Consider the following 22715-nt stretch of genomic DNA (forward strand, 5'->3'; position numbering starts at 1 on the left):
CGCCAGCCGATCAGTGCCCCCCGCCGGGGCTGGGCGTCGCCCCCCTGCACACACGCCAGCCGATCAGTGCCCCCCGCCGGGGCTGGGCGTCACCCCCCTGCACACCTGCCAGCCGGACAGTGCCCCCGCCAGGGCTGGGCGTCGCCCCCCTGCACACGTGCCAGCCGGGCAGTACCCCCGCCAGGGCTGGGCGTCGCCCCCCTGCACACTCACAGCTGGGGTTTGTGGCTTCCCGCCGGGCACTGCTCCCCACCTCTTCCCTGACTCGGTTGTTCTCTCCACTCAGGGCAATCTGGCCGTGACGGTGACATACGGGGGGGACCCTGTGCCCAAGAGCCCCTTTACTGTCAGCGTGGCCCCTCCCCTGGACCTCAGCAAGGTCAAAGTGCAGGGACTCAACAACAGTGAGTGGGGGCAGGGCCGTGGGGCATGGGGGATGGGCTGGAGGGGCTGGAAAATGCCAGGGCGACAGTTGATTGGGATGCGGGAGGAGTGGGCTGAGATGGAGGTGGAACAGCGATGTGCGGCAGGCGAGAGGCTGGCACCGTGGGGCGCAGTGGGCGAGGGGGTGACTCTGGGGGGCATCTTGGGCGAGTGGCGGGCATGGTGGGCGAGAAGGTGGCCCCATGGGGCACGGCAGGCGAGGGGCTGGCACAGTGGGGCCTGACGGGCCAGGGGCTGGCACCGTGGGGCGAGGTAGCGGCACCGCTGGGCGTGGCGGGCGAGGGGCTGGCACGGTGGGGTGGCTCTGTTGCCCTGACGCTCTCACCCTGCAGAGGTGGACGTGGGCCAGGACCAGGAGTTCACGGTGAACACCCGTGGCGCTGGGGGCCAGGGGCAGGTGGACGTGAAGATCACCTCGCCCTCCCGCCGGCCCATCCCCTGCAAGGTGGAGACCGGCACCACCAGCGACATCCACAGCGTCAAGTACATGCCCCCCGAGGAGGGGCCCTACAAGGTGGATGTGGCCTACGACGGGCACCCCGTCCCGGGCAGCCCCTTCTCCGTCGAGGGGGTGATGCCACCAGACCCATCCAAGGTGAGTGGTGGGGGCTGCCTGTGGGCTGGCCACCATCTCCTGTCGCCCTGTGACCCCCGGGAGGGATAGTGTGCCATGGGTGGAGCTGCTCCACGCCCAGCCCCTCGGGGTCACCCTGGCTGCCCTGCCTGCCAGGTCTGTTCTGGGGCTGGGGCATATTCACAATGCTTGCCAGGTCTGTTCTGGGGCTGGGGCATATTCACGATGCCTCCCAGCTCTCACAGACCGGAGTGATGACATGGTCCGGCACACGGCAGTGAGGAATTGACCCCTGTGCTCTGGTGCCAGGCAGAGAGCGGGCATTCAGGACACAGGAGGGTGTTGTCCTGCTATGGAGATGCCAGGCAGTGTCCCGGGCTCAGGGGCCAGGGTAGAGAGCTAGGCCTGATGGGGTCCTTCCCAGCCTGCTCTCTGGGGCAGGATCCGGGATCACGGTCTGCCCCTGCCCAGCCAGGCCGGGGTACCCCCTGTGCCATGCAGGGAGGCAGAACCCAAACCGGGAGCGAGTCGCCTCCCGTGGCCAGAGGGGAGAGGAGACGTTGCTGGCAGCTGCCCCCAGGGCCGTTCCTGCCCAGCTGATGTGTGGCCGCTCCCGTTTCAGGTATGTGCCTACGGGCCAGGCCTGGAGGGCGGCTTCGTGGGCAAGCCGGCCCCCTTTGCCATCGACACCAAGGGCGCGGGCACGGGCGGGCTGGGTCTGACCGTGGAGGGCCCGTGTGAGGCCAAGATCGAGTGCCAGGACAATGGGGACGGGTCGTGCTCCGTGTCCTACCTGCCGACGGAGCCGGGCGAGTACTCCATCAACATCCTCTTTGCCGAGGCCCACATCCCCGGCTCGCCCTTCAAGGCCAACATCCAGCCGCTCTTCGACCCCAGCAAGGTGACGGCCAGTGGGCCGGGGCTGGAGCGCGGCACGGCGGGCGAGACCGCCACCTTCCTGGTGGACTGCTCCAAGGCGGGTGAGGCCGCGCTCACCATTGAGATCGTCTCCGAGGCGGGGGTCAAGGCCGAGGTGGTGATCCAGAACAACCGCGACGGCACCTACACCATCACCTACAGCCCCGCCTTCCCCGGCACCTACACTATCACCATCAAGTACGGCGGGCACCCCGTGCCCAAGTTCCCCGCCCGCGTCAATGTCCAGCCCGCCGTCGACACCAGCGCCGTCAAGGTCTTCGGGCCTGGCGTGGAGCCGCGAGGTGAGGGCCCTGGCTGGCTGTCCCCGGACACCCCCGTCTACCAGTCTAGCTATCCCCAGACACCCCCATCTACCTGTCTGTCTATCTGTCCATCCCTGTACATCTCTCTCTCTCTGTATACACCTGTCTCTATCTGCCCCACATGCCCCTCTATCCGTCCCCACACACGCACACCTCTCCCCCTCTGGCCCCATACCCCCCTCCCATATGTCCCCGTACCTGCTCTCTGGATGTGGCCAGGCTGACCTGCTCCCTCCTGCAGGAGGCTGTCTGAGGCCCTCTGCTGGGCTCCGGGGTGGGATGGGGGCCCCTGGGGCCCCTTGCCAGGGAAGCGGGTTCCACCGAATGCCCTGGCGGGTGACACCTCGGACAAGATGCTGACAGCTGATTGGCACAGCCCGGGCTCCAGCGCTCCCATAGGCAGGTGCGGCTCTCTCTGGGGGGCAGCAGCCGCCCCAGGCTGGCGCTCACTGCCCGCTCGCTCTGCCAGGCGTCCTGCGTGAGGTCACCACCGAGTTCACCGTGGACGCCCGCTCACTCACCAAGACGGGTGGCAGCCACATCAAGGCGCGCGTCATTAATCCCTCGGGTGCCAAGACAGAAACCTACCTCACAGACAATGGCGATGGGACCTACCGCGTCCAGTACACAGCCTACGAGGAGGGTAAGGAGCCCTGCCCTCCGCCGGCCTCTCCCAGCCAGGGCCACCCACAGCTCCAGCTCTGACTTAGGTTGTCCCCACCCCAAAGCTGGTAGTAGCCCCCGCTCCCCCTCCATATAGGCCCAGGGTCAGGGTAATTATCCCCAGCTCAGAGGGGGAAACTGAGGCATACAGAGGGGTGTCATGCTATGAATTGGTCGGCGCTGGGAAGGCTGGGACGCTGTGGCCGAGCCCCATGGGGGATGATTTATCGCTGGGACATAGGGAGCAGGTGCCCTGGGCTGGGCAGGTGGGGGGTGGGGGGGTGCAGTCTGGTGCCCTGTCAGCTGCCCTGAGGCTGTGACTGTTGTTAGAGCTGCCAGGCGAGCTCTGGCTCAGGCAGGGACCCTGGGGGCACCTGGTGCCTGGGAGCTGGGTCCATGGCCTGACCCTGACGGGAGGAGGCAGTGATGGATTTGGGGGTTCCTGAAGGAGGATTTCACTGGGATGGGGCAGGTCCCGGCACAGCTGTTGGGGGGAGGGGGTGTCCCAGGGGCCTTACACCCCATGGGGATGCCTGGGCTGGAAGGGAAGGACCCCATGTCAAACCTGGCTGGGTTTCTCCAGCTCCAAAATCCCAGTGCGGTCTGGGGGAACAGCAGCCGTTGGGAACAGAGGGCTGTCATGCCTCCCTGCCCCCCAGTTGGCATTGCAGGCATGTTGGGGGGCGGGGGGGGCTTCCTGACCCCTGGGGGGGGCTGGGGGGGGCGGGGGCAGCTCCTGACCCCTCCCCGCCCCGTCTGGCACACCAGGCCTGCACCGGGTGGAGGTGACGTATGACGAGGTACCAGTGCCCAAGAGCCCGTTCCGCGTGGCCGTCGCCGAGGGCTGTGAGCCCAGCCGTGTGCGTGCCTACGGCCCCGGCCTGGAGGGGGGGCTGGTGAACAAGTCCAACCGCTTCACCGTGGAGACCAGGTACCGTCCCCCATCCTGCCGGGATCCGCCGGGGAGAGGGGAGACCAGGGAGCCACCGCAGTCACAGCCCAGACCAGGGGTGGGGGACGGATGCTGGCGGGTGGCTCCCCGGGTCCCGTTCCCACACCACTCCCTGTCCTGTGAGGTGGGCGGCTCCTGTGGGGTGAAAGCCCCGAGAGGGGACGAGCACGGCCCTGCGGGAAGGAAGACCCTGTCCTGGCACTGCTGGCCGGGACATGGCCAGGCCCCGGAGGGTCTGGCTGGGGTCTCTGGGTAACAGCACAGGGCCAGGACAGATGCTTACTAAATGCTTCCACCCCGATCAGCGTGTGGAGCTCCCTGCCACAAGAAGCCAAGAGCTGAGCAGGATGCTAGCAAGGCTGTGCCACGCGTGGGGCTAATGGCCCCCTCCCGGCTCAGAGCAGCCGCACCGGAGGTAACTGAGCGCTGGCAAGGAGGGGGCTCCCCAGGGCAGATCACCCCCTACGCTGCCTTTGGCATCAGCTGCTCCTGGCCAGAGCCCCCCTTCTACCCCCTGACCTAGGAGCTCTGCACTGGGGGACCAGGCCCCAGATCCCCTCTCCCACATCCGCCCATGGCTGAGGCGGAGCTGGATTTCCGGGTGGTTGGGGGGGGCTCTGACTGGCCCTGGCCTCTCTTGGCAGGGGCGCTGGCACTGGCGGGCTGGGCCTGGCCATCGAGGGGCCATCGGAGGCCAAAATGTCCTGCAAGGACAACAAGGATGGCAGCTGCAGCGTGGAGTACATCCCATTCACAGCCGGCGACTACGACGTCAACATCACCTTCGGGGGGCGCCCCATCCCAGGTAGGGGCCGCAGCCGGGGGCATGGCCAGGCTGGGCCGGGGGGGGAGGGTCACTGGGCTGGGGGATGGGGATGGGGTCACGATGCTCTGGAACTGCCCCCTACGAAGCCAGGCAGGACTCTGGGGGAGTCTCCTCTCTGGGAGCAGACTGGCTCCAGGGCAGGACGCTCCCACGGCTTCACTTCCTGGGTCTGACCTTGGAGCATTCAGCATCCTCTGCCCCTCCGTGCGCTTCCCCCAGCGAGTCCGTCCAGAGCGACTTTCAGCCAAGTCCATCTTGGGGGAAGGGAGCCCAGAGCCAGGGTTCTGCCCACCCCCTGTGCCCCAAGCCAGCCAAGACTGACTCACTTCCAGCTGCCTGGCCTCTACCCTGCCCGTTGCTCCTCCTCTGGCCTTTGTCTCACTTCCCGGGGCAAGAGTCACCTGGTCGCATTCCCCTCCTGCGTCTCAGGTTATGAAGAGGTGGCCATAGCATCCATGCAGGCAGCTGCAGCAACCCCCACAAAGGTCACCCGCACTTATTCCCATTGCATTGATGCAATAGACAGGGAAACTGAGGCACACACAGCATTCATGCAAAACATAAGATTCACATATGACACAATGAGGGAAAATCCCCACTTCATCACTGTCACAGCCAGGTCAGGCCGGGCGACAGGGCGATAGGGTCACTGGGCGGGGGAGCTGGGGTTGCAGCTGGGCTGAGGGGCTGGGGTCACGTCCTCATCCTGCCATGTGCACCTTGGGCTGGAGTGCAGCAGGGTGACTTGGCAGGAGCTGGCCAGGGCTGTGTCTGGGTTGGCTGGGTGCAGCGCGGGAGCTGGTGGGGGGCACTGGGCTGGTCGGGCCTGTGGCTCTGGTCCAGAGCGGGGGGCACCGGGCTGGCTGGGGAAGAGGGGATGACAGGTTCGATCACAGAAACCCTCTTGTGAACTGCCACCTGATGTGCTGAGACTACCTCTGAGCCCATTTTCCCTGGCAGCTTGGGGCTGCAGGACGCTGCCTGGTTGAGCCAGACACGCCAGCCTGCTGCAGCCCAGACCCAGGTCTGAACCACGTCCCCAAAAGCTGGAGACTTAACTGAAAACCGGTTAGAAAGTGCTCCTGTCTCCAGCACCCAGATACCCAGTTCCCAAAGGGATCCAAACCCCAAATAAATCTGTTTTACTCTGTATAAAGCTCATAAACTGTCCGCCCTCTCTAACACTGCATGAGAGATACACACAGCTGTTTGCTCCCCCGGGAATTAATTACTTGCTGTGGGTTAATTAATAGTAAAAAGTGATTTTATTAAGTATAAAAAATAGGAGTTAAGTGGTTCCAAGTAAACAGACAGAACAAAGTAAATTACCAAGCAAAATAAAACGAAAACACGCAAGTCTAAGCGTAATACGTGAAGAAACTAGTTACAGTAAATCTCTCCCTCAGAGATGTTCCATTCAGCTTCTTTCACAGACTAGACTCCTTCCTAGTCTGTTTCCCCTGGTACAGCCCTTGTTCCAGCTCAGGTGGTAGAGGGGGATTTCTCATGACCGCAGCCCCCTTCATTCTGGTCCATCCCCTTATATACCTTTGGCGCAAGGCAGGAATCCTTTGTCTCTGGGTTCCCACTCATCCTTCTAAATGGAAAAGCACCAGGTTTAAGCTGGATTCCAGCCCCGGGTGCCATGGTCACATGTCCTGCGAGACCTCAAGCCTCCAGTCTCCCAGCCTGACCCACAGGAAGGCTGCCTGCAAACAGAGCCATCCACAGGCAGTTGTCCTGGCTGATGGGAGCCATCAAGATTCCAAACCATCATTAATTGCCCACACTTTGCATAGTCACAATAGGCCCTCAGAGTTATAGTTCATATTCCTAGTTTCAGATACAAGCGTGGTGCATTTATACGAACAGGATGACCACACTCAGTAGATTATAAACTTCGTAATGATACCTTACAAGAGACCTTTGGCATGAAGCATATTCCAGTGACATTATATTCACACTCGTTAGACCATTTTCATAACATCATATAGAGTGCAATGTCCCAGGGGCACCGGGCTGGCTGGGCCCCCGGCTCTGGTCCGGGGAAGGGGGGCACCGGGCTGGCTGGGCCCCCGGCTCTGGTCCGGGGAAGAGGGGCACCGGGCTGGCTGGGCCCCCGGCTCTGGTCCGGGGAAGGGGGGCACCGGGCTGGCTGCTGTAATGGTTCGTGGCGGGGCTGGCAGCCCCTGCGCTATGGGGTTTGTTTCCGATCCAGGGGTGACGTCCCATGAAGTCAGTGCAGGTCAGGCTCCCTGCCACGCCCTGGGGGCTGGGGTCCGGCTGCCCCTGGTTAGTAACTGCCCCTCCCCCCACAGGGAGCCCCTTCCAAGTGCCCGTGAAGGACGTGGTGGATCCCAGCAAGGTGAAATGCTCAGGCCCTGGGCTGGGGGCTGGCGTCCGTGCCCGCGTCCCCCAGACCTTCACCGTCGACTGCAGCAAGGCCGGGCTGGCACCCCTGGAAGTGATGGTCCTCGGCCCCTCAGGTACCTGGAGCAGAGCCCTGGGCTGTGCCCCCCAGGCCGGGCGCAGGGTGGGAATGGGGCCTCAAACCCTCTGGGGATGGCTCGTAGGGGGGTGGGATTCTCATAGGGTGGGGGATGGGTCAATTTGGGGGATGGGATGACTCGTAGGGGTTGAGATTCTCATGGGGGGGGATGGGGTGGCTCGTGGGGCTGGTGTCCGGATGGGGTGGCTCGTGGGGAGAGGGGGCTTGGGGCAGCCCCTCCTACCTAAAGGTCCCCTCCCCATGCCCCCACGGCGGGGCTCTAAGAGGGGGGTACCTGTGGGGGGGGGCGCTCCCCTCTCGCCCACCCTGAGCCCACCGGGCTGTGCCCCCTGTGCCGCAGGCCTGGCCGAGCCGGTGGACGTGCGGGATAACGGGGATGGCACCCACAAAGTGAACTACACCCCGGCCAGCGACGGGCCTTACACTGTGGCTGTCAAGTACGCCGACCAGGAGGTGCCGCGCAGGTGAGCCGGGCAGGGGGGCTAGTGTGCGTGGGGGGTTACTATGGGGGGGCACAAGGCTGAAGTCCAGTGGCCGCTGGAGCCTGGGGCCTGGCTGGCCGGACAGCTGGCCGGAGGCAGGGGGCTGGAGCAGGCTCTGGAGAAGGTCAGATTGAATCCTAACCGGCCTGGAGTCCCAGGCTTGGGGCTCTGGCCCTGCTGGAACAGAGCCAGGCAGGACTCTGGTGCCGGGTCTCCCCACACGGCCACTCTCTGCAGGGCAAGGAGCTTCCTCTGCTTCGGCTCTTCCTGGGTCTGAGCTCAGAGCATTCAGCCCCCTGCTCACCCCGTGAGCTTCCCGCAGTGAGTCCACTGGGCTGGGACGCCTGGGGCAGCCTCACCCACCCCCACAGGGGCCCTGCACCCCCACTCCACAGCCAGCCCTGACCTCCTCCAACAGGAGGTTTATATCCGTTGCCAGGACACAGAGTATCGGCCATTCTCTGTGCCCAGGCAGCCAGTTGGCATCACACCTGCCCTCTAGGGGTCTCTGCACTGATCACACCCACTTGTCCTACCACCTAGACACTTCAGTAACACATGGGGAAACTGAGGCACAGTCTTCAGCACAAACACATAAGAACATTCTCACTTTGTCACACAAACAGCCCTGCCATGCAGACCCCCAGCCCAGTTGCACCAGGGCCGCCTGGGTGGGGGCAAGTGGAGCAATTTGCCCCGGGCCCCGCAGGGGCCCCCACGAGAGTTTTTCAGGGGCCCTGGGGGACCTTCACTCGCTCTGGGGGCCCCAGAAAACTCTCATGGGGCCCAGGGCCCCGGAGCTCCTTCTGCTCCGGGTCTTTGGCGGCAATTCGGCGGCGGGGCGGTCCTTCCCCCCCAGGACCTGCCACCGAAGTGCCCTGAAGACCTGCGGTAGGGGGCCCTTCTGCCCCGGGACCTGCTGCCGAAGACACCAGGCCCCCGAATCCTCTGGGCAGCCCTGAGTTGCGCCCGTCCCTCAACCCGCCCCTCCTGCTGGGTGCTCCCAGAGGCAGACGTATGAGACAGCTGTGCCCTGGCCAGTCCTGGCCCGACACCTGCTGAAGGCTCCATGTAGACGTGGCCCTTCCCCGCCCCGGTAGCAGCAGCCTCCAGCTCGGGCTGAGACGTCGCCCCAGCTTAGGGCTGCCAGCTGGGCTGCTAGAACCAGCCCCCCAGGGCCTTGGGGCCCTGGCACCTCCCTGGGCAGGCCAGCGTAGGGGGGTGAGGGGCCCCTCCAGACCCAGAGGCCCAGCCCGGTGGGCTCCTGGTACCAGCACGGCAGCAGGGCTGGGATCCTGCCCATGCCCCTGGGGCTCGGGCAGGGCCACCAAGTGCCAGTGCGTGGAGCGGGTCCGGGCTTGGGGGGTGGGTTCCCCCTCCGATCAGTGCTGGCCTGGCCCAGCTCTGACTCTGGCCTGTCCACTTCCAGCCCATTTAAGATCAAGGCGCTGCCGGCTCACGATGCCAGCAAGGTGCGGGCCAGCGGGCCGGGCCTCAGTGCTGCGGGCATCCCTGCCAGCCTGCCCGTGGAGTTCACTATCGACGCACGGGACGCCGGCGAGGGGCTACTCACCGTGCAGATCCTGGTGAGTGCTGGCATGGCTCTGGGGTGATCTGCAAGTGGGGGCTGGGAGGCCCAGGGCTCTGATGGGGGGGATGCCAGGCTGGGGGTCCATGGTTGTGATTGGGGGGTACTGGGCTGGGGAGCCCATGGCTCTGATTGGGGGGCCCAGGGCTCTGATGGGGGGATGCCAGGCTGGGGGTCCATGGTTGTGATTGGGGGACACCGGGCTGGGGGGCCCAGGGCTCTGATGGGGGGATGCCAGGCTGGGGGTCCATGGTTGTGATTGGGGGACACCGGGCTGGGGGGCCCAGGGCTCTGATGGGGGGATGCCAGGCTGGGGGTCCATGGTTGTGATTGGGGGGTACTGGGCTGGGGAGCCTATGGCTCTGATGGGGGGGGTACCGGTCTGGGTGATGGGGGGGTCCCAGGCTTGGGGGGCCCATGGCAGTGATGGGGGAACATCCCTGGGCACTAGTCCCCTTGGGGGTGGAAGGGGGTACCCAGGCCAGGCTCTGCCCGCTGCCCTGGGCTGGGGAGCTGAGTGGCTGTGACCCGTCTGTGCCCGGGCAGGATCCCGAGGGCAAGCCCAAGAAAGCCAACATCCGGGACAACGGGGACGGCACCTACACGGTGTCCTACGTGCCCGACCTGACGGGGCGCTACACCATCACCATCAAGTACGGGGGCGACGAGATCCCCTTCTCGCCCTTCCGCACCCTGGCGCAGCCCAGCGGCGACGCCAGCAAGTGCCTGGTCACAGGTGAGTCCTGCCCCCACGTCCTCTGGCCTCCGCCCCCCACGCGCCCTCTGGCCCCTCCCCCACGCACCCTCTGCACCCCCCATGCAGCCCCTGGTCTGTGCCCCACGCGCACTCCAGCCCCTGCCCCATGCAGCCCCCGGACTCCGCCCCAAGCAGCCTCCTGCCCCCAGCCCCAGGCTCCCAGACTCTGCCCCACGTGGCTTCCAGCATCCCCGTCCCTTGTGGCCTCTGACTGCTGCCCTACGTGACCTCCAGCCCCTGTGGCCTCCAGCCACCACCCTCCACGGCCTCCACCCCATGTGGCCTCCACGGCCTCTGGCGCCCCCATGTGGCTTCCGGCCCCCCTCCTGCCTCACATGACCTCCAGTCCCGTCCCCCCACCCATGGCATCTGCCCCTTACTCCCGACCCTCAGCCCCTTCCCCTGCCCCCAGGCCTGTGGCCGGCCATGTTCTCACAGGTTTTCCCTCCCTCTTTTTGCAGTGTCCATTGGGGGCCATGGATTGGGTGAGTCCTGCTCTGTGCTGCTGTGGGCGGCTCTGGCCATTGGGAGCTGTGGGGGCGACCCAGGACTGACCCCCCCGCCCATTCCTGCACAGTCAGGGAGTGTGGGGGAGTCATGGCTCTGCACCTCCTCTTCCTGCGACTCCCCGTCACTCTCAGCCAGCCAGTAAAGCAGAAGGTTTCTTAGACGACAGGACACAGTCCAAAGCAGGGCTTGTAGGTGCAACCAGGACCCTCAGCCGGGTCTCTCTGGGGGGGGCAAGGAGCTTAGACCCCCGACTTGGGGTTCCCTGTCTCTTCCCAGTCACCCCAAACTGAAACCCCCTCCAGCCCCTCCGCTCTGGCCTTTGTCTCTCCCGGGCCAGGAGGTCACCTGATCTTTGTTCACCGTTAGCCATCCCCTTGCAGGGGGAAGGGCCCCGGCCATTTGTTGCCAGGAGACAGAGTGTCAGCAGTTTATGCAAGCTGGAGACTTAAGAAATGCATAGGGGAAACTGAGGCACCCACACAGTATTCAAAGGAAACATTTAGAACAGTCTCACTTCATCACACCAGTCTAAGCAGGGAAATGCGGCCGGACGCCTGGGCCTCTGCAGGCTGGTCTGAGCCAACTCCTAGGGTGTTGGCTGCCTGGGGTGGGACTTGAACCCCAGACAGACTCAGCTCACTTGGGCTGGGCGGGTGGGGTTGGTTCCGGCAGAGATGGATGCCATCCCTGTCTGTGGGCACAGCCCTGGCACCAGCCTCCCCTCACTGACCATACCCCTCCGCCCCGCAGGCGCCTGCCTGGGCCCCACCATCCAGATTGGGGAGGAGACGGTGATCACGGTGGACGCCAAGGCAGCGGGCAAGGGGAAGGTGACGTGCAAGGTGTCCACGCCGGATGGGGCCGAGCTGGATGTGGACGTGGTGGAGAACCACGACGGCACCTTCGATATCTACTACACGGCACCCGAGCCGGGCAAATACGTCATCACCATCCGCTTCGGGGGCGAGCTCATCCCCAACAGCCCCTTCCACGTGCTGGTGGGTCTGGCTGCGGGTGGGAAAACCTACAGGGAAACCCGGGGGCTGGGGGTCCCGCTGGGACCGTCGGGGTCAGCGCTGGCCCCAGTGCGGCACTAGGAGGTGCTGTGCTGCAGGGAGAGGGGGCTCAGCGGGGGGTGTACACCCTTTGTCAGTGCTGCAGGGAGAGGGGTTTGGGGGTGTGTACGCCCCTTGTCAGGGCTGCAGGGTGGCACTAGAGGGCGCTGTGCTGCAGGGAGAGGGGTTTGGGGGGGTGTACGCCCCTTGTCAGTGCCTCAGGGTGGCACTAGGGGGCGCTGTGCTGCAGGGAGAGGGGTTTGGGGGGGTGTACGCCCCTTGTCAGTGCCGCAGGGTGGCACTAGGGGGCGCTGTGCTGCAGGGAGAGGGGGCTCGGGATGGGGTGTACGCCCCTCTCACAGCTACAAGCCCGGTCTCCCAGCTATTGACCAACACAGAGACTGATAGCCGGCCAAATTGGACGCTAGGGTTGTAGTGCCCAGGCCCCAATGTGATCTAAGGATAAATGCTAATGCATGTCACCTCCCTACCTAGAGTGGCGCCCCAACGCGCCGGACAAGTTCGCACCACTACGATTCTCTTATTTGCAGTGTCCATTGGGGCCATGGATTGGGTGAGTCCTGCTCTAGTGCTGCTGTGGCGCTCTGGCCATTGGAGCTGTGGGGCAGACCCAGGACTACCCCCGCCCATTCCCTGCACCAGTCAGGGAGTGTGGGGGAGTCATGGCATCCTCGCACAGCCTCCTCTTCTGCGACTACCCCGTCACTCCTCAGCCAGCCAGATAAAGTAGCTCAAGTGCCTTCGGGACAAGCGAGCGGAGCGGCACACAGTCCAAGAAGCACGAGGCCTGTTCGTAGGTGCACCCAGTGACCCAGCGCACTGACAACGCCGGGGGTCTCCTCCGTGAACCGCGCGGCAAGGGAGCTTAGAGGCGCGACCGAGCATTGGGTCCTGCCTTCGGCGTTCCCCATGCGACGGGTCCCAACGCCTGAAACCCCCTCCAGCCCCTCCGCTCTGGGCCCATGTCTCTCCGGGCCAGGAGGTACCTGATCTTGTTCCCGAGTTAGCCATACCCTTGCAGGGGGAAGGGCCCCGGCCATTTGTTGCCAGGAGAACAGAGTGTCAGCAGGTTTTAATGCAAGCTGGAGACCTTAAATGCCTATTACGGGCAAACTAGAGGCAACACCACCACATGCCCAGTATTCAAAGGAAGGGACGGGATTTAGAACACGTCTTCACTTCATTCACACCAACACGATACAGACAGGGACAAGTGCGGCCCTGACCGGCATGAGCCTCACGCCTGGGCCTCCCCTGCAGGTGGCTGGCTGAGCCTTAACTCCTAGGGTGTTGGCTGCCTGGGGTGGACTTGAACCCAGACAGACTCAGCTCACTATATGGAGCCGTGGCGGTGGGGTTGGTGTCCCGGCGGCAGAGAATGGATCCCATCCCCCTGTCCTGCTGGGCAAGCCCTGGCACCAGACCATCCCCTCACTGATCCATCACCCTCCACCGCCCCCGAGGCGCCGCCTGGGCCCACCACCCCAGATGGAGGAGACGGTGATCACGGTGGAGCGCCAAGGCAGCGGCAAGGGGAAGGTGACGTGCAAGGATTCCACGCCGGATGGCGGCCGAGCTGGATGTGCGACGGTGGTGGAGAACCACGACGGCACCGAAAGCTTCGATACTCTACTACACCAACTGACTGCCGGCTACACGGAGCCGGGCAACGGGATACGTCATGCACCCCTATCCGCTTCGGGGCGAGCTCATCCCAACAGCCCCCTTCAGTGCTGGTGGGATCCTGGTCGCACGGGTGGAAAAAAAGACCTACAGGGAAACCCGGGGCTGGGGTCCCCGCTGACCCCCTGTCCGCGGGGTCAGCGCTGGCCCGAGTCGCGGCAGCTATGGAGGTGTCAGTGCGGGGCAGGGAGGGAAGGGGCGCTTCAGCGGGGCGGTTAAACCCCTTTGCAGTGCTCGCACCGGAGAGGGGAGTTGGGAGGTGATGTAACGCCGCGCTCGTACAGGGGCGCGGTGGCACTAGAGGCGCTGTGCTCAGGCGAAGGGGTTGGGGGTGTACCCGCCTTGTCAGTGCCGGCACGGGGCACTCCAGGGGCGCTGGTGCTGCAGGGAGACGGAGGGCCCGCGGATGGAGGTGTACGCCCTTGTCAGTGCCGCTCAGAGGTGGCACTAGGCGCTCGTGCATGGCAGCGAGAGCGCGGGATTAGGCGGGGTGTAACACGCCCTTGTCAGTGCAGCAGGGTGGCACTGAGGGAGCGCTGTGCTGCAGGGAGAGGGTGTTGGGGGGGTGGTACCGCCTTGTCACGTCGCCTCAGGGTGCACTCAGGCGGCGCTGTGCTGCAGGGAGAGGGGTTTGGGGGGGTGTACGCCCCTTGTCAGTGCCGCAGGGTGGCACTAGGGGGCGCTGTGCTGCAGGGAGAGGGGGCTCGGGATGGGGTGTACGCCCCTTGTCAGTGCCTCAGGGTGGCACTAGGGGGCGCTGTGCTGCAGGGAGAGGGGATTTGGGGGGTGTACGCCCCTTGTCAGTGCCGCAGGGTGGCACTAGGGGGCGCTGTGCTGCAGGGAGAGGGGTTTGGGGGCGTGTACACCCCTTGTCAGTGCTGCAGGGTGGCACTAGGGGGCGCTGTGCTGCAGGGAGAGGGGTTTGGGGGGGTGTACACCCCTTGTCAGTGCCGCAGGGTGGCACTAGAGGGCGCTGTGCTGAAGGGAGAGGGGGCTCAGCAGGGGGTGTTATGGTCCTTGTCAGTGCTGCAGGGTGGCACTAGGGGGCGCTGTGCTGCAGGGAGAGGGGGCTCGGGATGGGGTGTACGCCCCTTGTCAGTGCCTCAGGGTGGCACTAGGGGGCGCTGTGCTGCAGGGAGAGGGGGCTCGGGATGGGGCGTACGCCCCTTGCAGGGCCGCAGGGTGGCAGTAGGGGCGCTGTGCTGCCCGAGCTGCCATCATTCAGCATGGGGGGACCCTGGGTGTTCCAGGCCCCCCGGCCGGGGTGCAGCAGGAGAGCCCTGCCTTAGCTGCGGGGACCCTTCCTCACTGGACGCTGTTGCTGCGGGCTGTTAGCCAGTTGCCGTGTCCCACCCCAGAGGAGGCTGCATTTCAGTGCCGGGCGAGCGACCCCTGCACCTGGGCTGTGGGATCCTGTGGGGCACCCCCCAGCAGCTGTGGAGCCGACATGGCCACCCACGTTAACCTGTTCCTTGCCTCCTGCCAGGCGTGCGAGACCATCCCCCACGTCGAGGAGCCATGCGACTCGCTCCAGTTGCACCAGCCCTTCTCTCCGCACCAGGCTGGCGGCTCCCCGGCACGCTGGGTACCAGGAGCTCCTCTCGGCCCCACTGCCTCTCTGTGTCCTATCCTGCTGCCTCTCCCACATCACTGCCCGGGACATTGCTCAGCCCCTCGCCCTCAGCAGGGCACACGCCAGCCTCTGCTGGCCCCTCCCTCGTAGGTGCCCATGTATCTGCCCATGGGCGAATCCCCCGAGTGCCCAGTGCACCATGTCCATGCAGAGCTGGCGCCAATACTTGTTTCACACATGGGGTTTAGGGGCCGCGGGACGAGGGTCCCCCCCACCCCCAAAGCTCTGGGTGCAATGATTCCCCCCATACAATGAGCTCCACCCAGCTGGGGTACCTGCGCCCTCATGCCCCTCTTCTCTTGCAGCTCTGTCTCCCATGGGCCTGTGTGGGGCCCTGGGCCTGTCGCTCTCTGCTCCTCTCCTGCTCCGCCTTGGGCACCCTGCCTCCCATGCCAATTCTCTCTCTCTTTCTGCCCCCTCCCTCCACCCCGCCAGGCCACAGACCAGCCCGTTGCGCCCGCCGAGAGCCTGGACTCCATGCTGCGGCCCTTCAACCTCGTCATCCCCCTCACCGTGCAGAAAGGGGAGATCACCGGTACGGGCAGGGGGAGCCTGGCACCAGGGCACCAGCCAGGGCTGGGCAGCATGGGGCTCCATCCCAGTTCCGCACTGGGCGGGGAGAGATCGGGGAGGGGTGGAGTGGGTGAGTGGGAGGGGAGTTTGGGGGGGTTGAGGGTGAGAGCTCAGGAGGGTTGAAGGAAGGGGGTGGGGTGAGAGCAGAAAGCTGGGGAGGGTTGGGGGGTTAGAGCGAGGGGGTAGGAGAGCTTGAGAGGGTTGGCGGGAGACGGTAGGAGTGGGAGAGTTCAGGGGGTAGAAGCAGGGGTGAAGTGGGTAGGGGTGGGAGAGCTTGGGGTGGGAGCAGGTGTTGAAGTGGCAGAGCTGAGGGGGAGCTGGAGAGAGGGGGTAGGGGTGGGAGGGTCCAGAGGGTAGTAGCAGAGGGAGAGCTTGGAGGGCTGGAGGGAGAGGGTAGGGGTGGAGGGTCCAGGGGGTAGTAGCAGGGAGAGAGCTTGGGGGAGGGAGCAAGTAGGGGTGGAGCAAGTAGGGGTGGGAGAGCACGGGTGCGGAGTGGGCGGGGATGGGGGAACTCGGGGAATGGGGAGGGTGGGGGGATGGGGCGAGCGGGTAGGGGGGGGACTCGGTGGAGCGGGGTAAGAGCGGAGTGAGTAGGGGTGGGGAGAGCTTGGGGTGAGCAGCGTGTTGAAAGTGAAATGAGGGGCAAGAGGAGAGGGGTGAGGGGTGAGGGTCCCGGGAGTAGTAGCAGGGGAGAGGCTCGGAGGATGAGCAGGAGGGGTGGGGAAGCTCGGGGATGGAGCGGGCAGGGGTGGGGAGCTCCGCGGGGGGATTGGGGGAGGCGAGGGGGGGGGGTCCTCGGGGATGATGAAGCCAGTCGCGTGTGGGGAGTGGGGGGCAGTGCCAGGGCAGGGCGAGAGGTGACCCGCGGACAGGTGCCCCCACCCCCGCAGGCGAGGTGCGCATGGCCGTCGGGGAACCGAGCGCCCATGGCCCCAGCATCACGGATAATAAGGAACTGGGACGGTGACCGTGCGTTCGCACCGTGGAGAGGGCTGCAATGAGATGGACATCAAATACGACGACCCACATCCCTGGTGAGCCGCCGGACCCCCCAGCTGCGGCCAGGCTCTTGGACAACTGCCAGCCACGACGCTTCCGGGGGGTGGGTGGAACAGTCCGCATGCGGTCGGGATGGGAGCGCCTCCTCTCCAGCATGGGACCCCCTGGACACCGCCCGGCCAACGGGCTCCCGGGGGGTGGGGAAACAGCGCCCAATGGGGGGTGATGGGAGCGCCACCACCTCTCAGATACTGGGCCTGGACCCAGACACCCGGCAACCACGGTCCCGCGGGGTGGGGACACGCGCCCAATGGGGGATGGGAGCGCCCGGGACCATCCAATCGCGGGGCGCCTGGGACCCGGACCGCCCAGCCACGGCTCCAGGGGGTGGGGAACTGACGCGCTCCAATGGGGGATGGGAGCGCCCACCATCTCACCTGAGGGGCCCATGGATACCCAGCCCGGCCACAGGCTCCGGGGGGTGGGGGAACAAGGCGCCACATGGGGAGGACTGCCACCTCCTAGCGGCGAACGCCGCAAGCTCCGGGGGGGGAAACCGCCCATGGGGAAAGCTGCCTCGACGCCCTGCTTCGGCTGGAGACGGGCTGCCTCCTGACAGGGCGCCTTGCCCTGGCCAGCCCCAGGGGCAGGGTGTCCATCGGGGAGAAGGGGCCTAGAGAGCCCTGGGCCCTCCCCCACCCCCAGATGATCCCGAGCCCCACCTAGCCCCAGATACTCTCCCAGTGCCAGTTCCCCATGGCATTGTTCCTCCCCGACCGAGGATGGCCAGAGGGGGACCCAGGCCCCACCCCAAGCTGTCACTCCAGAGACACCAGCCCCCCAGCACCAGCCCAGTTCGGGAGGAGACCAGGCCCCCGATGGAGTGAGAGCCCAAGCCTGGTCAAAAGGCTCGAAGCGACCCCCGCGCCCCACGAGAGCCACCAGCCTGGAGTCCCACGGGGCTCAGTGCCGGCCCTTACTCTGCAGGTCTAGCCCAGCTCTTGAGCATACCCCGGGACCCCCCTGGCAAGCCCGCCTGCCCCCGGCCCGCCCCAGACCACAGGTCCCATGAGCCTGCTGTCCTCCAGAGATCGCCCCAACACCACCCCCACCCAAGTCCCCAGAGCTACGGTGGCCCCTGCCTCCCCATCCCAGGGAGCCCCCTGCAGTTCTACGTGAACCCGCTCATCCACACCACCGCCATGTCAGCCGCCTAACGGGTCCCGCCTGACCACGGGGCAGGTCATCAGGCCAGGCCACCTAGAATCGGCGTACACCAGAAGCGGCGCCGCGAAAGGTAGGGAAGCGGAGGCTGGCAGCAGGCAGCGGGGGCAGGAGCATGGGGGCGAACGGAGGTTGGGGGCGGGGATGGATTGCGGATCTGCGGGAAGAGGAGGGGAGTGGTGGGATTGGATGGAGTGGGGGAAGGGAGGGGCAGGCAGGGGGAAGGTTGGTGGGGGGTTGGACGGACTGGTTGGGGGAAAGAGGAGGGGCAGGCAGGGGACAGGTTGGTAGGGCAGGGCTTGAGGCACGACCAGGCTTCCAGACGAGCGCAGGAAAGAGAGGGCACGGAACAGACACATCACAACGACCAGGGACGATAAGGAGAGCTAGACGGGCAGAGGTCAACTGGCGCAAGACCGAACTGGTCTTGACGAGACAGAAGACAAAGAAGGGAGCAGGGCCAGACAACGACACAGAAGATGAGAGCAAGAACGTTGGTGGCGGGGTTAGGAAGGCTAGAGAGATTGAGCGACGAGACAAAAGAGGGCGCGGGCAAGAAGAGCACAGAGGGGAAAGCTATGCAGTTGGGCCGGCGCCCACGCCTATGGAGGCTCATGAGCGCGCGGAGGAAACGGGGGCAGGCAGGGGAAGTGGTGGGGGTTGAGGACTGGTGGGGGCGAAAAGGAGGGACAGGCGGGGAAGGTCTGTGGGGGGTTTGGAGGACTGAGTGGGGAGACGGGGGCAGGCAGGGGAAGGTTGTGGGGGTGGAAGGACGGAGTTGGGGGAGGAGGGGAGCACAGGGGAAGGTTGGGGGGCATAAGGGGAGACGGGAGAGGAAGGTTGGCAGCAAGGGAGCAGCTGGCGGGGAAGGGCGGGGCTCGTCGCTCACTCACCACCCGCCCCGGCTCCCCAGGGCTGTCGGCTGGCCCGTGGAGGCCACGTCCAAGGACGAAACAACCTGCAAAAGACACAAGACGGACCTGACCGTGTCCCTACCATGCCCACGCAGCCCCCACGACTACACGTCATCGTTCCGCTTCGACGACACAGACACGTCCCAGGGAGCAACCTCAACCGCAAGACACCGTGGAGCCCTAGCGGGACCCCGCCTGCCCCAGATGCAAGCTACCGCCACCAAACTGCGTGAAAACGAAGCACACACCACTATCACAACAGCCCCACTCCACCTCACGCCCACAGCCTCCCCCAACAGAAAGACCGACCGCACCACATCCTCGGCGGATCTCCCAAGCTCTCCCCCCCGGCCCCAGCCAGCTTCCCGCCACCCACTGCCGGACCTCCCAGCCTCGCCCTATCTGCCCCCACGACCCCCGCCACCCACGCCAGGTCCCCCACCTCCTCCAGGCAGCTCCCAAAAACCCCCCGCCACACTGACGGACCCTCATCTACCCCCAGGCAGCCCTGGGGCCCTGCCAGCCCACAGACCCCACCCTGCTCCCCAACAACACTCGGGGTCCCAGCCGTTCCCTGGAGCACCACACCATCCCAACGCGCCCCCCACCGCCCCCACACACCCAGGCCCCTCAGACCCAAACTAGACACATGACAACCCCCAACTTCCCACCAGAGCCTGCCCCACAGGAAGACCCGCACCCACAATTGAGGACCCCACCACACGACCCCAGGACCACCACATGCCCCGTGCCCAGCTCTCTGCCCCCTGCCAATTGATCCCCTCCCCATTGGCCAAGCTGTCCCCCAACACCCTTCCCCTGGCCGGTGTCTCCCAGTAACAGCCCCCCACCCCACCCACAGGGGACGACTCCTGCGGACGATCCCAGCTTCCAACGTGGGCACCTCCAACAGACGTGTCCACTCGAGAGATCGCGAGAGCGAACCTAAGCCTGCGACAGGCCTCTCAACCCGGCGCCCTCTGGCCACGAGAGCCCTGTCCTGCTCAAGAACTGCCCAACCGGCACAATCGTACACGCCGGCGGACCAGGGCAGGCTGGGCCCCGTCTCTGGGTTTGGGAGGGGACACCTGGCCCGTTCGTGGCAGGAGAGGGGGCAGCCGGGCCCGCTGGCTCCGTGGCTCTGGGTGGCGGGGGTTGAGGCAACTGGGGCCGCTGGGCCTGTGCTCTCGGGTGGAGGGAGGCGGTAACCGGGCCGGCTGGGCCCGTGGCCTCTGGGGAGGGGCGGTACCGGCGGCCTGTTCGGTGCGAGGAGGGTACCGGGCCGGCTGGGCCCGGCTCTGAGTGGCGAGGGAGGGTACCGGGCCGGCTTGGCCCCGTGCTTATGTGGCGAGGCGAGCGCGGTACCGGGGCTTCCGACGTGGGCGGTTCCCATCCCGCCGTCGAAGGGAGGACTACCGCTGACTGGCGGTTACCACACCTGGCACTACAGCATCCCAAAAAGCTCCCCAGGAACTTTACACCCCCAAGGAGGTGGGAGCACGTGGTGAATCGTAGGCGGGAAGAGTGGAGCAACGTCCCAACAGCCCCACTTCAAGATCCTGGTGGTCAGTCGGAGATCCGCGCGACGCCAGCAAGGTGAAGGTGTGGGGCCAGGGGCTGTGGAGGGGCGCACCTTCGAGGTGTCGAGTTCATCGGTGTACACCCGCAACCGCAGTGAGGGGGACTCAATAAAGCGACATGGCCGAGGGGCTCCTGGGCTCGAGGGGAACTCCTATCCAGCGGGGTCTCCAACCTGGGGGGTCAGGGACCCTCAGGGGATGCTACGAGGTTACTATATCGGGGGATCGATCCGAGCGCGATCTGCCTCTCACCCCAAAACCCACATTTGCCTATCATAGCCTCCTAGACATGGTAGTTAATATATTGAAAAGTGTTTGTAATGTATTTAAGGGGGTCACACTCAGAGACTGCCTACAATGAAAGGGGTCCCAGTACGAAAGTTGAGAACCGCTGTTCTCTAACGCCAGAGAGGGGTGTGGAATCTGGCCACGCAGTTGGGATCCCGACCTGTGACTGGTGAGCAGGGTGCCCACGTGGAGGGGACTTCGACAGGCACTGGGGGGCGTTCCAGGCGCTGGTGCGGGGGCAGCGTGCTGGAGTGGGGACCCTGGCTGACCCCCCAAACAAACAAACCCCTCCCAAACCCCACCCGCAACTGGGGGGGGGCTTCCAGTGTGCTGCGGCAAGCAGTGTGCACGTGGGGGCTCCGCACTGGCACATAGGAGGGCTTCCAGAGCACGTGGCTGTACAAGCAGTTGTACGATGTGTGTCTGAGGCGGAACCTACTGAGAGGTGCCAAATTCAGGACCATTGCTACGAACAGTCACAAGCCAAAGGCTGGGGTTTATCCACCTCTAAGGCAGACAACCAACCCAGCCCAAGGACAAAAATGACATCGTTTCCACCCCCGAGTGGCTCACACAAGTTACAGCACAAAGCAATACCTGCCGCTTCCTAGACACTCCAGTCCTCCAGATCACACGCCAGTCCACCCGTGCCTGGGATGAAAGGTATGAAAACAACACCAGTAAAGAAAAAGGTTCTCTCCATCGCAAAGGACCAAGCCACCAAGACCCAGGTCAATATGTTTAATTAGAGAATATTAAATAAAAATGATACACAGAGAGTTTGTGGCATGTCATCATTATCATCCGGGGCACATACAGAGTATGGGGGATGCATGGTATATTGTTATGGTTATATGTAGTAAACACATCAAGTCTTATCCACAAATCCGCTGTTGCCAATCCTCTAGACAGCAAAACTAAAATCGAGAGGGTGGTGATTCAGGAAAAAGAAACAGATAGAGATGAGGCAGCTAATTCGGTACACTGGGATCAACTTCACATAACAGTGCATGGCAAAAGTTCTTTAGATTCAGCTATGTAGCAGTGATGCGAGTAAACCGCAGGTTCAATCAAGTCTCGCGAGACAGTCCCCCACTGGGTGGGTCATAAGTCCCCTTTGTGCAGAGTCAAGTTTAGCAAGATCACCCAGAGGTAGGAACAGGATTGAAACAGATGGGACTGAGGCAATCAGCCTTAATAGGCTCCTCCAGATGTAGAAACACGTCTTTGTTCTTCTGTGGAAACGTTACAGCAAAATGGATCTGCAGTCACAGGCCAGTTATCCTGCACACCCTGTGAGTTAAAGCGTGTCCACTCCTTCAATGGGGTCAATTGTTGAGACTAATTGGTCCTTAAGGCCATCACAGGCTAAAGCTGAGCTGACACCAAACTTGTCTGGGATTCATATCCCATAAACACACAAGTTTGAATACAGCAGCATCGCCATATTCATAGGCTCAAACTACACAATGATATGACATACAGACAGCATTCAAACATACCATACCCGTAATCTGGCTCCTAGACAATCTTATATGACCCCTTACATAGGATTTGGTGCCCACTATCAGGACCTTGGTTGCAACCCATGTTCTTACTATGGTCCAGTTTATACTCAATAACTCACTAGGCAGTGTGCCTGTAGGGGGCTCCGACTGGCTCTAGGGGTTCCAGCACTGTGCTGGGGCAGCATGGTCCTGCTGGGGGGTCTCTGACTAAGTGCAAGGGGGTTCCAGGTGCTTGCTGCGGAGCAGTGTTGCCCTGGTGGGGGTCTGGCTGCGCTGGGGTACTAGAGCGCCGTGGACGGGCAGGCAGCCGTTGCCGATCCAGGGGGGAGCTCTGTGGCGTGTATGGTGCCCACAACGCTCATCGCTCATCCACGCCCAGGTACGCGGGCTGGCGCCTGTCCATCGAGGGGCCCAGCAAGGTGGACATTAACTGCGAGTGACGTGGAGCGACGGCACCTGCAAGGCGACACTGCCAACCACCGAGCCCGGGAACAATCATCAACATCAAGTTCGCCGACAAAAGACCACGGCCAGGTGCAGGGGGCATAGCCAGGGCACCAGCGGGTTGGCAGACACTGGCCCCCAGGGACGTGCACAGCCATGCCAATCGCAATGTGGCTCAGTGGAGCAAGCTTAGGAGGGGGGAAGGGCGTGGTGACCACGGACTCCTTTCTCTCCCGCTCGGGATGGA

General features: G+C 64.3%; 1 protein-coding gene across 1 annotated transcript in view; it reads left to right on the forward strand.

Moving 5' to 3' along the window:
- FLNC (filamin C) overlaps window positions 1-22715 on the forward strand; it is a 71341-nt gene that overhangs the window by 37505 nt on the left and 11121 nt on the right. Inside the window, 18 exon segments of the mRNA XM_075071596.1 lie at window positions 287-404; window positions 777-1039; window positions 1641-2238; window positions 2729-2902; window positions 3691-3853; window positions 4519-4679; window positions 7019-7186; window positions 7550-7673; window positions 9121-9277; window positions 9826-10015; window positions 10498-10521; window positions 11297-11544; window positions 14792-14890; window positions 15374-15473; window positions 16402-16474; window positions 18648-19081; window positions 20219-20266; window positions 20269-20322. Coding sequence (XP_074927697.1) covers window positions 287-404; window positions 777-1039; window positions 1641-2238; window positions 2729-2902; window positions 3691-3853; window positions 4519-4679; window positions 7019-7186; window positions 7550-7673; window positions 9121-9277; window positions 9826-10015; window positions 10498-10521; window positions 11297-11544; window positions 14792-14890; window positions 15374-15473; window positions 16402-16474; window positions 18648-19081; window positions 20219-20266; window positions 20269-20322 — 3196 coding nt within the window.

Source organism: Chelonoidis abingdonii, chromosome 1, assembly GCF_003597395.2.
Source record: "Chelonoidis abingdonii isolate Lonesome George chromosome 1, CheloAbing_2.0, whole genome shotgun sequence".
NCBI classification, from domain to species: domain Eukaryota; kingdom Metazoa; phylum Chordata; order Testudines; family Testudinidae; genus Chelonoidis; species Chelonoidis abingdonii.